Source organism: Channa argus, chromosome 7 (genome assembly GCF_033026475.1).
Source record: "Channa argus isolate prfri chromosome 7, Channa argus male v1.0, whole genome shotgun sequence".
Classification (NCBI taxonomy): domain Eukaryota; kingdom Metazoa; phylum Chordata; class Actinopteri; order Anabantiformes; family Channidae; genus Channa; species Channa argus.
This window is the reverse complement of record NC_090203.1, coordinates 19167327-19184079: the sequence shown is the minus strand read 5'-3', so window position 1 is coordinate 19184079 and position 16753 is coordinate 19167327. Positions and strand designations below refer to the sequence as shown.

Sequence of the window (16753 nt, the reverse complement as noted above, 5' to 3'; positions counted from 1 at the left end):
CAGCTATTAGTGGAGGTTTTGATCAGGATCTTTGTCTCAAAAAAAGGCACACAACATTTACAGATAAATCATTTAATAAAATATAAGCATTTGATAATACATACTTTTATCTAATGCACACATGGGGATGTCTAGATTTCTATAAAATTAAAACCAATGTTTGAATATTTACACAGATTGGGGAAAGGTCAATTGAAGTCTTCAATCTCCTGTTCCATCTCCTAGTGAAATAAAAGACCAGAAAAGCAGATCTAATTAGTGACATTGAAATAATTTCACTGTCTACTGTATGTTAACCCACATTTAATAACAAATAACACTGTTAATATTCAACTTTAAGGATAAATACAGTCACAGTCCTACTTTCATCTTAGACAACACGAAAGAATGGAAAACTGGAATGGTAAAGGTTTTCTTCACTGCAGCCAAAATAAAATAGGTAAAGATCAGAGGTGTACCGAGTGACATTAACGAAGTGTTTCCCACAGAATTTGATTATACTTGTGGTGGCGGCTGAATAAGGGGTGTGGGTAGAGGTTTGTTCATGGTTCAGGGCATGCACAACTAAATCCACTGCTATAAATCCTCATTATTATATTAACTTTTTAAAAACTGTCAAAAATCACCACCACTAACTGTTTCTCCACGACTATGCAGCGCAACCACACAGATAAGTTTTAGTTTTATCAATTAAAATCGTTTATTAACATTCATGACACTTAATCTGAGCTTCTGTTTTAAACAGCCTACAGGATCATTAGACTCGGAAACAGTCCTTTAGTTAAGTCATGGGGTCAAATATACTTGGGTGGCCTCAAAACTTACATGGCCTGCACAAGTAAATGTATGTGTGGGAAATTCTGTATTGATAATGTTTTTTCAGGTCCAGGTGCTTCACTCATCATATGGTAAAAGGTTACAGTATAATCAGAAAGTTTTCAGTCCCCCTTCACCTTATTGAATTTTGTTATGCTACAGACCAATACTACAATTGTTACAATTCTTTTTTTCTCCCCCCTCAATATCCTCATCTACACTCTGTGCCCCATAATGTCAAACTGAAATGTCTGTAAATTTATTAATAAAGCAAAAGTGAAATTTTACATTGGCTTAAGTATTCAGACCATTTGCAACAACCACGACTGCAGCCCTCCATTGATCTAGGGTTTATGGCATAGTGGCTAGACAGAAGCCTCTCAAGTGCAAAACACATGAAAGCCCACTTGCAGAAAAAGCACTTGTGGAACTTTCAGACTGTGAGGAACAATATTTTCTTTTGTGTGCAGGAAACCGGGAATCGCGTGGTAGTGGCAGCAGTGTGTTTTTGGGTGTTTTTCAGCAGCAGGGATTGGGAGGTTAAGGAAAAACTGAATGTAGTGCTCAGATTACAAGCAAAACACTTTCACTTACGCAGCTTTGTTTTTGCGTCATGTCCTGGCTCCTACTTGAAGTGCCCAAGCACCAACCCTTGCCCAATTACACGGAATACTTCATTTCGGTGTGAGAACGCATCTCGCACCAACTATCCCAAAAATCTCAGGACCTGATCCTCCTGACATGTTTTAAAACAGGCCTTAAACATCTTTAAAAGCCTAATATTAAATGCAACCTTAATGATAATTATAAAATCTTACTTCAGTTTACTACTCGACCACCTGTGTCCAAAATATGCTGTATGCACATGTCAGTATTGGTATGCATGATCGTTTGTGATTTATGAATCCAAACCTTTCTGTTGGGGGCTTGCTGTCATTCAATTACTGATAATATCAGGCTATATCTGCTCATCACTTCAATCTAAACTAACCTGTATTAGTGTTGTTTTGTTGTAGTCTCGTCTATGTCTATAGATGCTCTGGCAGAGCAAAGCATAGAGTTTCTCCAACTTGTAGACCTCGTAACCATCAGTCTTGGTAACAACTCTCTCCAAAAGCTCCTAGAGTAAGGAAATGATGACATATGCAGAAGACATATTAGTTTGGCGAACTCAACATGCTCATCTGAAGAAAAAGCTCACGCAATAGACAAAAAGGACAGACAAACATGAAGCTTAAGTCATAAAGTCATACCTATTTCAGAATCAAGAAGCCAAAAAAACAATGACAGTTATCATGATAACACTTTGAAGAATAAGCCAGCACACACAGCCAAAGTATCCCACACCTTTAATTTGTCCTTATCCACCACTAGCAGAGGTGTTTCCTGCTCCAGGATCTGCAGAGCTTTGTCCACATCAATCATCTGTTGTTGCAACACAGCGTGCTTCAGAGCACGAGTCATCCGCCTTACACTCGACTCTGACACAACAAACAAAGAATTTAAACTATATAATAGACAAGTCCACTGACCTATTTAGTCTAAGTTTCGGTACAGTCAATAGAGATTTTCTTAAGCAAGGGATACAGTGGTTTGAGGGTCGCCATTTCTCTTTACGTTTTCTCTATAATTCAAATCAAAGACCAAAAGGGAGTGTAACACATTGCTAATATCCAACCTGTGTTCATGTCCTGCTCTCCTCTGACAGCTGCAGAAGCACCTGTGCTTGAGGTTTCAGTTGCTTCCACCTGCATTGGTTCAGCATCGCTGTTCAGCTCTGTCTCCTCAGTTTTGGCTACATTGTTTCTGTTGTGTGCCACACTTGCAGTTGGACTCTTCTCAGTCTCTGTAAGATTTTGGTTGTTAGTTTCACCATTTTCCACATTGTTGGATTGTTCCTGGATATCTCCCTCTGCATCAGTGTTGCTCTCCTTGTTAGTGTTCAGTGAAACCGTATCACTTTCACCCTGTACTAATGATTTGGTTTCTTCTGAAAGTACCAACTGATCTGTGATATTTTTATGCATTCTGCTCTGGTTTTGGTCACCATTTTCTGGTGTTTTGCTTTCAAACAAAACAACTTTGTCTTTAGCAGATTGACTCCTCTCTTCTTTAGCCACCTTCTCCTTTTCCTGGCTGTTATTGGCAGCAGACCCAAAATTATCTTCCTCAGTTTTTGCAGGCCTTGATTTTACATCAATTATCATCTGATCTTCTTCCCTTTCAGTTCCCCCGTCACACTCTGCTACTCTCTCTTTTTCAACCTCATCTTCATCGTCTCCATCTTCCTCATCCTCATCAGACCCCAATTCTGCCTCATTTCTAGAAACATGAGGAGAGGAGGACTTCTTCTTTGCATATGAGCCAGTGGACCAGCGACTCCTCCTCCTTTTCTTCTTCTGGACTGGAGGAACAAAGGAAGATCATTCATTTGCTAGAATCATTTTATATTAATTATTAGTTTTGTTGTCCGCATTTCTACCTGAGTATTTTGGTGCTGTAACAGTAGAGGCACTTATGTTGACAGGAACAAAAACTGTGGTTCCAGTCCGTTCTCTCTGTGGGGTCACATCAGTGGTTCTGGCATCAGTAGGAGGTTTGGGAAGGACGTGGTAAAATGAAGGAGCAAACCGGGTGGTGAAACAACCTGAGATAGACAAAAACATATAAATAAATTTTTTAAATTATTTTTTTATATGTGTTTGCCTATAACACAAACACACACAAAGGACTAACCTCTTCTGTTGCGTGATGCTTTTATCTCCTCACAGATCTTCTCAAAATCTTCATCTAGTTCATCTCTAATGATGGCATGGACCGTGTCCTTCAGTGCACATGCTCTGTGGCGGATCTGCCGGTCTGAAGTAAACAAACACACACACACACGCACACACACACGCACACACACACGCACACACACAGAGTTAAGACAAATTGACTGATGCTCTCCGAATTCAGGACTTTTACATCAAGACTAAATATAGATATGAAATAACATAACATAAACTTTGAACAGTCAAATTTAGCTTTTTAAGTGATAACGCTGCATCAGTCTGGTGTACCTGAAGGGTCTCTGTCTGGGTTGTATTCAAGAGCATTCTGCCAGATGAGATCCACATCTTGGAGGAACTCTTTCACTGTCCCATAATGGTGGAGGTCAATCTTAGAGAGAACAGTTGACAGATCCATAGGCTTCTCAATCACCTCAGCATAATCTGGAACCTGAAACAAATGACAAAGTACAAACATAGTACTATAGTAATGGGTTTCAGTTTATAGGATCGGTTGAGCAACACACAATCTGCTACACTACAAATAATCCATTAATTTTCTGTTTTCTGTATAGGATTAGAAAATGTGTGACTTTGTGGTAGCTTCAAAAAATAAATGGTGACAGGCAGGAGTGCTAAATGTTGACAATCACATTCACCTCACTACTTAGTTGAGGTTTTTATCCCACTGAGGAATAAAAGAATCAAGGAATAAAACCTATTTATTTTCCTAATGAGGCACCATTCAACACCACATCTTCAGTAAACAGCACAATTAAGGAACAGATAATGAAAATATTAACAACACCAATAGCAGAACAGCTACCTCCTCTAAATCTACAGGCTTTGTAAAAGCTTTGAAACGTTTATCTTGGGACAGGCGGTTGGTAACATCACGCAGAAAGAGGCGGAGCTCCCTAAGGGTATGCTCCTCCTGTTCCTCCAATTTTTGGATCTCCTCTTCTGACAATTGACGTGGTGGGGGGGGAGAGGCAACAGGGAGCACCTCCAGCGCATGAAGCACTGCAGAGAGAAAGTTGCAAATGTATTCAAACATTACACGCACTTTGCATGCCCGACAAAGTCTAATTTTCTGTTTTTGTAATGTGATGTTTTAACAGTTTTGTTTATTAACACACAAAAAGCTATCAAATATGCTGTCTTTTTTTGCCCTTATGATACTGTCTTTTGGGTTAAATTCTATAAATTCTATTCAGTGTCTGGGGTTAAATTGCCAACCACTGACAAAAATAGTTAGGATCAATTACCACTTAGTTAATAAACAAAAATTCAAATAAAAGCGAAACACATCCCAACATATTCTTTTTAAATCAGTATTAAATACTTGCAATTTTAAATTATTCATCAGCAATAGTTTTCAAACACAAATGAAGCCTGACTTAAGAAAAGCACCATATCAACTACAAATCAAACAAAAGCGCCACCTATTTCTCACCAGCTTTCTTTTTTGACATGGGGGGCTTTGCAGCCTGGTTTAGGATCAGATCCTCAAAGAAGTTTTTTCTTTCTCTGCTGGTAGGGACTTTAACATGGAAAACCTCCCCATACTCCACCTGAAACAACTCTTGAACCTGACAAAAAGAAGAGGAAAGAAATCAGAAATATTAACTTCTTGGTTTTGTTCCACAATTCCTATTTTTAAAAACTGTCCTCATATGAACACCCTAAATCAGCAGAGTGCCATTACTGTCTTGTTTTTCTTTACCTCCATACTGAGTTGGTCATAAGGAAGGTTGCATGTAGCCAGCAGCAGTATAGGAGAGAATGCAGGGATGGAGCTAAGCAGGCTTAAGAAGGTCGCTCTTAAGGTAGGACCCACAGTTTCCCACCACTGTCCGATGTGAGGGATGTACAGGATACTGGGAGAAGTTCGTTTGGCTTCAACAAAGATCTGCACAATGTATATGACATAGCAACATAAATATATGATATGAATATTTATACATTTATGTAGGGACCTATATGATAAAAAGGCTTAAGTTATAAATCACAGGTATGAGCACAGTAAGAGTGTCCTCTATGAATTTATCGACCAATTCTGACAGTCAGAAAAAAACTTACTAAACTGACTAAAATCTTAGTCTAAAGGTTGTTTAAAATGAGGATAAGCTTTTTCCCCGCTTCACAGCACTGCATACTGAAGAGCTCTGGGTTATTTGACTGATGGTTAGAATATTAAACAATTTCAAAATGCTTCTTTTGGGTTTAGTTGTGTGTAGACTGTAAAGAAGTTTGCAACAATAGAGACTGCCAGGACTCTCCATCAGTTCACAGGAATGGTTTTATGGCTCTAGGATGTTTAAATATAGCAACTTAAAAGACATTGCTTGTTACTTGTGTTACTAAACGTCTCCATGAAAATCTAATTTACCTGAGCACAGGTCTCTTCTGGTGCAGTTGCACTAGTTCCAAACAGCACAGCAATGTCCAGTGTATACACTGTGAATTTCTCCAGAGCATGGAGGACAGCAGGAGCCAGGTGGGAGCTCTGACCTGAGCCTGGCTTGCCCTCCAACAGTAACCTAGGACGGTAGGATGTCGGCTGGCTCATCACACTCCTTCACAATTAGAGATGACAGAGATACTGGGTGAGGTAGAGGGGATTTTCAGATTTATTTTCAGGAAATATCTAAGGGCTCACAAGGTAGTTTTAATTATCTGAAAAAAAGATTCAGGTCACTTTAACAGTGGCTAAAAACTGTTGTAATGCAATTAGACACATCAGCTATCTTTGTTTTCTTATATACACAACTGTGACTAAGAATTTGAAAGAGAAATCATGTGAAATAATACTTGCAAATCTGAAACAATTAAAGGACAAACAAAGACCCTGAGTAATAACTAACACACCTGCGGTGGTTGAGGACCCCATTAGCAGCAGTTGTTTTGGGTTGAGAGTTAAGGGCATTTCCAGTCGAGAATACCTCATAGTCCTCGTCTTCACTGAACATCATATCATCATCAAACATAGCACAGGCTACATCTGTAAATAGAACATGAACAAGTTCACACTATAGAAGGTACTCCTGTAATACAGACAAACGAGCAGTAAGGAGTCAAATGAAATTAATGCAAAACAAAACAAGAGATTGTAGGGCTGTACAAGTACTGTACCTTGTTCACTCTTCCCCCTTAATCCATGCTCAGCATGCGGGAAAACTCTGCCAACTGTGTGGAGGATGTTCTGCAGAGCGGTGCTCAGGAGAGGACAAATGGCAGGTATCAGGGCCTTGGCTGGTGACACTACCGCTCTAAAAACCGCAATCAGCATCATATTTACTTTATTACCATATGTAAGACTAGGAGCTGCCAAAATAATACTATTAAAATAAGAATTTACTGTAAAGTTGTCTTGGTCATACCTCTGAGCAGCTGGAACCATCTTGGACATGGCATACATAAAGTCTTTGTTTGTGATAGAGATGGAGTTGACATCAAGTACAAGTTTCTGCGTTGAGGAGTAGATTTGTGGGTAGCGACGGCGCAGTGCACACAAAGCTGCCTCTGAACACACTGCCTTAATATCTGCTCCACAATAACCTACCGAGCAAAAACCGCCTGCTATTAATGGCGACCAAGACAATTGACTATCAATTTCTCCTGAGAATTGGTTAAGTTAAATTTTGTTTTAGGAGTTGTTTATACAAAGTTATAAGGTAGGTGTAGGTACATTTTTCACACTGTTCCACTTACCAACACACTTGTCAGCCAGTTCCCTCAGAAAGGTGTCAGATAGTGGAGGGGTCCACTGCCTAGTGTGGATCTTCAGAATATCCTTTCTTGCCTGCCACACACACACACACACACACCCACACACCCACACACACACCTTAACTCCAGGTCCAACTATTTGCAAACTGAAAACCCTCCTCTCATATCAGTATGCTTAGAGTTGTTGCTATTATTCTATAACGTCCTGTTGCTGTTCAGTTTAATATATGTAACAGTTTAATGTTCAAAACCATGGCAATATAAAACTTCTTAAAAGTACATTTTATTTACTTCTTTGAATTATGACTAATCTAAGAGCCAGGACATTTTACAAGGACCAGGTACACCACAAGCTAATAAAACATAGAAATTACAATGTTCCATATAACATTGCATTTTTAAGATTCTGATTTGACTTAAACATACACGCACACAATCTATTTCAGGGGTCACCAACCTTTTTGAAACTTAGAGCTACTTCTTGGGTAACGATTAATGCGAATTTTTAGAACAGGCCCGCAGGCTACTCATGTGGTCCTTGCGGGCTACCTAGTGCCCACGGTCACCACGTTGGTGACCCGTGATCTATTTTATGATGTCTGCCAAGCATTATGGGGACTCTGGAGCTTCTCACCTCTCTGTCTGGTAGGCCAAACAGAAACTCTCTATCAAAGCGTCCTGGTCTTCTTAGAGCTGGGTCAATGGAGTCCAGTCTGTTTGTGGCTCCTATCACAACAACCTCTCCTCTGCCATCCAATCCATCCATAAGAGCCAGGAGGGTTGACACAATGGAACTACAAAGAAAGAAAACAAACATTAATTTTTACAACTCCAATTAACTGATACATATAATACTGAACTATAATGATTACTAAATCAAGGCCACAGATTAAGTCCTTGGCACAGCAACACTCAAGGCAACTATCACTCCATCCTTGAAATGGATAGTGAACTCCCACATTCTCACTGCAAGTTGCTGTGACCAACTCTTTCTAAAACCTACATGCTGATACATACACTATGATCCTAAAAAAAAAACATTTAAAAATGTATTACAAATAATGTACAATGATTGTAAACTGTTTCTATTTGTAAAGAACTGAAAGAGATAAGTAGGAAACTCCTCTTGTGTTAGGGTGTGGCTCATTATCCATATACACACATATATTGTATAGTTTGAAGAGCACTGTTGACCTGTGGATCTGGTCCTGACGGCTGGATCTGACTGGAGCCAAACCATCAATCTCATCGAAGAAGATGATGGATGGACGCATCTGGTATGCCTATCAACAACAAAAACAATTTAATAGCTATTTAATCACCAACATAGTTTCATCTTTACACCTGGTTCTTACAAATTACAGGCTTTAGCTTAGTTTTTTTCAAATCAGCATGTTATGGGGTCAACAACAATGACACTAGATTTAAAGTAAATGTTTTAACAAGAAGGAACCACTCACACAACAAAGGACAAGCCTGACCTCCTCATCCATCCCAAAAAGCATTTTGGATTTTGATAAGGACTCTTGTTTACCTGGTCAAATAGCAGGCGTAGCTGTCTCTCAGATTCTCCCACCCACTTACTAAGGCAGTCAGCTCCTTTTCTCATAAAGAATGACACCTTTCTTTCCCCCTGACTGCATTCATTTGCCAGTGCTCTGGCTACAAGGGTTTTCCCTGTCCCAGGAGGACCATAAAACAGACAGCCCCTAAAGACAAGACAAAGCATAAAAACCTTAATATTAGGATTTAAGTAGCATACAAACTCAATGGAAGCTTGAGGCAGCAGTAGAGAAGTGAGGAGATGAGCAGAAAAGAAAGGTGACCAGGAATGAGAGAAAGGCCAAAAAATTGATTAGGGTAAAAGTACAGCAGGAAATCTATTTTAAATATGAAACTTACATGTCCAGAGTTTATAATGAAACAAAAACACTTCTTACATTAAGATTACAAAGTATTATAATCCCTGTATCAGAGGCAAAATGTTTTGTGACGTCCAGCATGTTTTGTGATGTCCAGCATAACATATGATAGACATGTCAGAAATACAATGTATATGGATGCTATGTTCAAAACAACAATGGAATGTGAACATAGTATTGATTTTTCTTGTTTTGTACATACATGCTTATGACTTTGATTAGATTTTGCAGTAATAAAAAATTTGGAAGAGAACCATGGCGACTGGGATGATGTGCATCTCTCATAGCTCAAATATTACCAACTGCTTTGGCTGCCTTTTCCAGTCTCATGCAGTAGTCTCTCCGTTTCTCTTCCAGTGCATCTTTTACTGTCAAATATGTTACTTTGCACAATTCTGAATCTGTGAGCCCAATCATTAACATGTTGTAAAACACAGTACGTGTACAGTAGATATTTGGTACAATATCGTACCAAGTAGTACCAAAAAAGTATTGTGGGCCTGTATATAGCAGAAGTGTTCGCCATTTGCTTTTGCACAGCTACTTAGTTCAAATAGACATTGAGAGTCCTGATTCAGAAATATAATTAGTTTTATTAACAAGATACAAACATTTTGAATGGGAGATTCTAAAACAGGTGGTTTTATTAGAGAAGTGTTTTAGGTTTTGAATTGAAGTATTAAACTAAGGAAAAGATCTTATTGCAGTGATTCCTTTTTCTTATGATCTTATAACTATGGTATTACATAAGCTACCTCTCTGACTGCAATGGCGATATTATGATATTCTCAAAAGAATCCACTATTAAAATGCTAAAGCACTGATATAAAATGAATGCAAAACAATAACTGGGGATGTTTCCACATATGCAAGCAAACATACCACTCTCTCTTATTTATAAATCACACACTATTTACCTGGGTGGCTGTATCCTGAACCTCTCAAACACTTCTTGGTAGAGAAGAGGGAAAACCACCATCTCCTTCAATGCGGAAATGTGTCTGCTTAAACCACCTATGCTGTCAAAGCATACCTGAATCACAAATGACGTTACATTAGTGTTGTCTTTTCTCCTTGGTAAAGGGTAAAGCTAGTTCAACAACCTGCAATCTATGTGAAGCTATTACCAAAAACTATTTTTAAGAAATGAGAAGTACAGTATATGTACATATATTTGTACTCTTTTCTTTTTTTAGAATGGCTCTGCAAAACTGGGCAATCTTATGTTTGGATAATATATTCTGTCATGTTTAAATCTGCTAATTTAATCAGACTGCCTTAAATACATTATATTGGCAAAGCTTACTGTCTTGTCTATTTGCATTGGGTCCACATCAGCAAGACTGGTTCCGATCTTCATTCTGTCTTTGTGGATTCCCAGGAGGTCTTCTTTTACAAGGTTCATAGGCAGACATCTTCACGAAAAACATAGAAAACATGCAAATATCTTTTCATTGGTAGCACTATTTACACATATTAACATAAGCAGTTATTATGCTGGGCTGTGTAAAATTACATAATACAGGATGATGAATTTGTGGCAGCGTACAACATGTTACCATTAAGAGACTTATGTGGCCACAAGATTTAAAACAAAAAGAGTACATAGTTTGCAAAAGAAACTAATGAACTGTAAGCTTTATTTACCCTTGTGTATCAACTATGTGGTGAAGATCTCCTGTTTACCTGTACTTGTGCTGTATGACAGCTGCAGCTGATCTCACCTGTTGATTGACCTACTCCTGTTCTTACTCCTCCGTCTCTGGAACTTTTCATCGTCTGAAGATGAAGAGGTGGAGTCACTACTATGAATGGCGTGTCTCCTTCTGCAAGGGCAAAGAATGTAAAAAAATAAATAAAATTTAAACAATATATAGGTATATTCTTCTCTGCCACAACACAGGACTTAATGCGTTTACATGGAGGAAAAACAAACAAACAAAAAAAAACATATTGAGCAAAAATAAAAAAAATTAATACACAGCAGGTGACTCAACCAACCATTAAATGACACCATCTCCACCACTTGAGTAACACACCACATCAACAAATGGGGGTAAACTTACCGAATACTCTTTGGAAAAACAATGCTTAAACTATGAGTATGAGTATTTGGTTTAGGTTGTGGTCTCAGTACTCAAATGAAGCCAAATGTGCCACACCTACCAACAGCCACAGTGCTTGCTGAGACAGACAGCACCCCAAGACAAACTACACACCAACATTAAACAATGATAAGTAGTCAAGTTCTTACCTCTCAGAAATACTCCTGAGGGTGGGAAGAATTAAAAAAAAGAGGAATTTTGGAATTGATTTAAAAAGCAATGATATCAGCGATGTGGCTCTAAATTGTAGGGTAGTCTTTTCTGTAAGCTATGCTAAGCAACTAAGCGTTACAGTTGTGACTCTATACAAGCTTTGATAAACCTGATTTAAAAATAAAAATGTATGGTTTAATGTTGCAGCTTTATTCAAAGGTAAAGTAAGAATTTATACAGCTTAAGTGTGATTATGTGTGAGAAAATGTATTGTGGTGTTACATAGTCAGAGATGTTTTCTTCCTCTATCTTAGATTAAAAGGTGGTTGCTGAACTGTCATACTAACAGACTGGTTCTTCTCCTGTTGTAGGGGCTCCTGGGGGCTGTTGAGCTGAATCTAAACCTGCGCCTGGTAGGAGATGAGTGGCCCTTAAAGTACATGCTGCGCTTCCTGGGTTCTCTGGGTTCTGGAGAGAAAAAGTTTAAAAACCTTATCATATTTTAAATGTTTAACACTTTTAGACCAAGTGGCAGGTTTGAAGTGCTACAAGAATTTCACAAGTTGTCACTTCTACTATTTTAATAATTGCAATCATTATAGTCATCAATTGTTTGACCATAAGCAGTACCATCCTGAGGGGCCTGGTAGCGAACAACAGTCTTTCGCTGCCTGAAGTCATAGCGCCTCTGATTTTCTTCTTCCATATCTTCACCATCCTCATCTTCATCCTCATCATCTTCCTCCTCTTCTTCGTCATGATCATCCTCATCCCCTCCTGTGAATTAATGAGCAACATCAAGATATGGACCACATTGTTTCTCCATACATTAATTTATTTGTGACAGCCTGCCACATATTGACTTTCAAATTTTTTACACTAGTAATAATAGTAAAATTACATTTTATTTAAGAGTTACTTGTGAGAGAGCAAGCACTTACACTGCCCCCCTTTACAAAAAAAAAACCAAAACACTACATTACAGCAGTTCTCTCAAAACTGTCTCAGTAATTAATACAGTGTGGGAGTCATTCAAAACATGTGTCTGAAGAACATAATTCTTCACTTCTCACTTGGCATCAATTAAATAGTAGGTCACAGTTATATTGGCTTATGTTGTGCATTACTTCCAGCCGTCTTTTGTGACTGCATTTCGACTCTACAGCATGAGTTGGCATTTGTTGCATATTATTGGTTTTGTTCGCCTTCTCATCCTTCCTTACTGTATAAATCCAGGATACTCCCACACCAAAAATTTGTTTCCGACATTTATACAGTATACAGTTTTTTTTGGCTGCTGTATAACCTGATTAATGAATCCAGATGGTCTAATCATCTCACCTTGGTTCTGCTCTTTGGTTTCTTCACTCTCCACATTTGTCCTGAGAGACCTCAGCATCCTTCCCCTGGTGTAAACACCCATCTGCTAAGAGGAAAAATCCCAAATGCTGAATTAGGTCACTGTTTTAAGTTTCTTTTCAGATAGTCAACCAGAAAACTAAAAGGAAATGCTTCAACTTTAAATTTTCACCTCTTCATTAGTGTCTCTATCTCTGCTCCTCAGTCTGCGTCTCATCTTCTGCATGTCATCCATTTTCTGGAGAACAGCTTCAGCAGTGCTGAGGAAAAATCAGGAAGAATTTATTAGACTCTATCAAAGTTCATCACTCACTAATGCATTTTGAGCCTTCAACTTCATAGTTGTTCGTCTATGTGTGCAAATGTATTTTCTACTTTAGTTAGAATTGCACCTTTATTTTAAACACAAACATTGATTAAGATGGGATGGTAAATGGGGAACTTATATAGTGCCTTTCTACCTTATCAGTACCCAAAGCATTTTACACTGCTTCTCATTCACCCATTCTTATTCACACACACACACACACACACACACACACACACACACACACACACACACACACACACACACACACACACACACACACACACACACACACACACACACACACACACACACACACACACACACACACACACACACACACACACACACACACACACACACACACACACAGGATCAGTGGGAGGAACTAACACAGCATTCTTGTCCAAGGACACGTTGACATGCCACAGGAGTCAGGAATAGAGGCAACAACAATGGGGTTGGTGGACAACTGCAATTGCTCCTCAGCTAAGTATTTTGTATCCAAAATACACCATGTTGATGCTGAACTCACTTGGTGATGAGACGATCATAAAGCACCGACTGGTTGCGGGAATCCAATTTGTATCTGGTGATTCGAGAACTACGTCGCACAGACCTATCCTCTTCTTCGTCTTCTTCTTCCCCCACGTCATGGCTCTGTAGGTTAAAGTGGCTTCTCTTAGGAGTGGAAGAACCCTCCACCTCCTCTAGAACATCTAACAACAACAGAAGCATTAAATAGATTTAATAGGGTTTCATACTTTTTGCTTGTTATATTAGCCAACATTGTTTTTAAAATCCCAAGGTCAATTTTGCAACTGAGCCTTTTACCTGTAAACATGTATCTCATCTACAATAATGTTACATGTATGCAGAGGAGGTAAATTATGAGAATGAATCATGACATGTATAGTCAAAGCCTATGTTAGCCTGCTGCAGTTTACAGGATTCTCACGACTCAGGATGGTTAGCCAACTAGAAGTCATGTCTTTGAGTGGGAGTCTAAAATAGGCTACACAGACAAAGAGATGTTATCTCTAGCTATGAGATATGAGAGATTTTAGTTTGTGTTTTGTCTGTGCTGCAACTGATCAGCCAGGTGAATGTGCTGCATTTAGCTGAAGCATCTGCTACTGATGATCCTTGTGCAAAAACATTTTTTACAAGTACATTGTATTGCTTTTCTTGCTCAAGGGTTTTGCAAATGTGGGCCCAATAGAGAGGTCACATTTTAGTCCTTTGCAATGGTTAAAAATAATCTCTTGTTCTTTTAAAACCAATAATGTATTTACAAATTAGTCTAATGTGAACTTTACACGCTTCTTCATTAATGGATCAACAGTGATCCTCACTATTTGAATGTTGAATAACTTTTGGCTCCTAGTCAAAAATCTGAGAAGTGTTTTATGAAACACAGACATTTATCTGATGCAAATGAACCATCATGAATCTAACTTGATTGAGCCGATTTTCGACTTTTGGATTTAAGAATTGGGAGATCAGTGGCAATATCTAGCCCTGCGTTTCATTAGCCTGTGAGCAACATAGACACTACAAAAAAATATTTAATTATTGTGCAATGTGATCAAAGTGCTTCTATTGAAATACACTTTACAAAACAGTACCTGCTTGCTTGCCACTTGATGATTTTCCATCTCTCTGCAGCCTGGAAGATTTCCTAATACCAGAAAAAAAAGAAAAAGAAAATTAAATAAAATGTGAAAAACTTATTTGTATAGTAGATCACAGTCCTATAGTATAAAATGTTACAAATAATATTAGATAATTACTGACAAAGTTATGTTAGGTGAGAAAAAACAAGACTTCTTTAGCAGTTTGTGACTTTGGCAACAAATCATATATTATAAATCACAGGTGGAAATTGCACAAATGAGAAAATATAGCCAACTGTAGGAAACACATACTAGTTTTAATGTTTGATGCACAATTGTGAGACCAGTTTTCTACAGTTAATTTCTAACTCTGTAAATTTGCAAGTTAAGAGGAATTGCTACTGTGTTATCAAGTGACCTTGCATTACCTTGTGCAGCATCCTCCCCCCTTGTCCTCAGCCACAGGAGAGCTGGTCTTTGGTTCCATGTCAGTAAATGAAACCTCTAATTTACCTCGCTGTCCCCTTGTTCTCAGAGAGTGATGAATACCACTGGCCCCTTCCTCCTTCGTATCAGCATGTCCCTGGAACAGTCACATACCAAGTTTAGCAGTTGCCATTTCAAGGAATGCAAGTTAATCATGGGTCTGTGCATGTCTTCATAATACTGGAAAGACAACCACAAATCACAATACTCCCTTACCATTTACATACATGCAGCATTAGTAATTCATTCATTGCTTTAAATTAAATTAATCATGCAATACATATATTACACATATGACCTGACAATATAAGTTAATTATATGAAACAAACACAGGCCACTAATACATTATCTGCTCTATAGGACCTACAGCCGGCGCTGTTTAAGCAGACACTTAAATAAAAAAATAAATAATAATAAATCCATTAAAGTTATCCCGAAGACAACCGCATTTCAGTATGTTTAACAAATTAACGCCTTTATAAGTGTATCAAGCACATTTCGTAAATAATTTTCGGTCATATACAAAAGTTTGTAATAAAGAGAACATAATGAATGAATGAACGAATGGGTTTAACCAGATAATAATGTCAATTCCATCAGGTCTAAACAGAACCCTGATTAAAACACCAACGTTAACTGTTATAGTTGAGATGTGTTTTGTTTTTTTTAAACCTAGTTTAACGATTGTGACTGAAACGTTTAATAAGTTATGGCTACGCATAAATCAACAAATGTGCAGTTTTAGCAATTTTAAACTGCTGACTATTTGGAGATACTGTAGGAGCTCATTATAATATTTTGGTCAGTAGTAGTAAGTAACTTAGCTAGTTAGCTTAGCACGCTAGCAAAACTAGCGCAACAAACTTTCGTTCATAAATATGTTGTCCACCCAACAAGCGGTCTAGCTATCGAACCAACTGTGTAGTTTATTCTCACATTTGCAGTGTTGTTTTCAGGGCTGCTGAAGGCATCATCCACGGTCCGGGAGGACCGGGTCAGGCGGGCGGACTTTCTCTGCGACGCGGGAATCAGCGACAGAAACTCGGAGCTTGTGTCCAACTCCACTGAACTCCTCTTCGGAATTGGTGCCACCGGCTCAGCGCCGACATTGCCACTGCTGCGTAGCATCACCATCTTGACTCCGAACCGACTGTATCCCCGCTCGACTGACAGCACAATGGACTCTTCTCTGCCCTGAATGTTGAACTTTTAGGGGGCCGCCAACATACCACCGATAACGGTAATCATCCACAAGCTCACTTCAGCGGAGCGCTTACTCAACCCTTGATTTCTGGCGCCATAAACGTCATCAGAGGTTATGACGTAAACTGAGCTCGACGCTTCCGCCACAAAAAATAGATCTATTGGCAAACCTGTTTATTAATTCAAACTATAATGGCAAATATTTATTTAATTACTCAATAAATGGAACGCATTGTATGCTGACTGTTGCGGTCCATATCACGTGACTCCTGTTAGTTGTTT

General features: G+C 38.6%; 1 protein-coding gene across 3 annotated transcripts; it reads right to left on the bottom strand.

Annotated features, from left to right (window-relative positions):
* Positions 1–65: 65 nt before the first annotated feature.
* Positions 66–16581, bottom strand: LOC137129892 (ATPase family AAA domain-containing protein 2-like). 3 transcript variants are annotated; one of them, XM_067509291.1, is made up of 30 exons: positions 16205–16581; positions 15210–15364; positions 14794–14846; positions 13701–13884; positions 13031–13118; positions 12841–12922; positions 12130–12276; positions 11847–11967; positions 11496–11510; positions 10966–11067; positions 10548–10656; positions 10159–10274; positions 8854–9028; positions 8514–8602; positions 7954–8113; positions 7302–7392; positions 6971–7148; positions 6723–6859; positions 6459–6591; positions 5980–6166; positions 5314–5499; positions 5044–5179; positions 4414–4610; positions 3879–4038; positions 3553–3675; positions 3299–3463; positions 2495–3220; positions 2164–2297; positions 1808–1936; positions 66–221 (listed from the first exon to the last, which is right to left on the bottom strand). In XM_067509291.1, exons 1-30 carry the CDS (start codon positions 16400–16402, stop codon positions 189–191), a joined length of 4509 nt encoding a protein of 1502 aa, XP_067365392.1. In that variant the 5' UTR covers positions 16403–16581; the 3' UTR covers positions 66–188. The 3 variants fall into 3 exon arrangements, with proteins under 3 accessions (XP_067365392.1, XP_067365391.1, XP_067365393.1); XM_067509290.1 differs by having other exon boundaries at positions 67–221; positions 12841–12925; XM_067509292.1 differs by lacking the exon at positions 11496–11510 and having other exon boundaries at positions 68–221; positions 12841–12925.
* Positions 16582–16753: the final 172 nt, after the last annotated feature.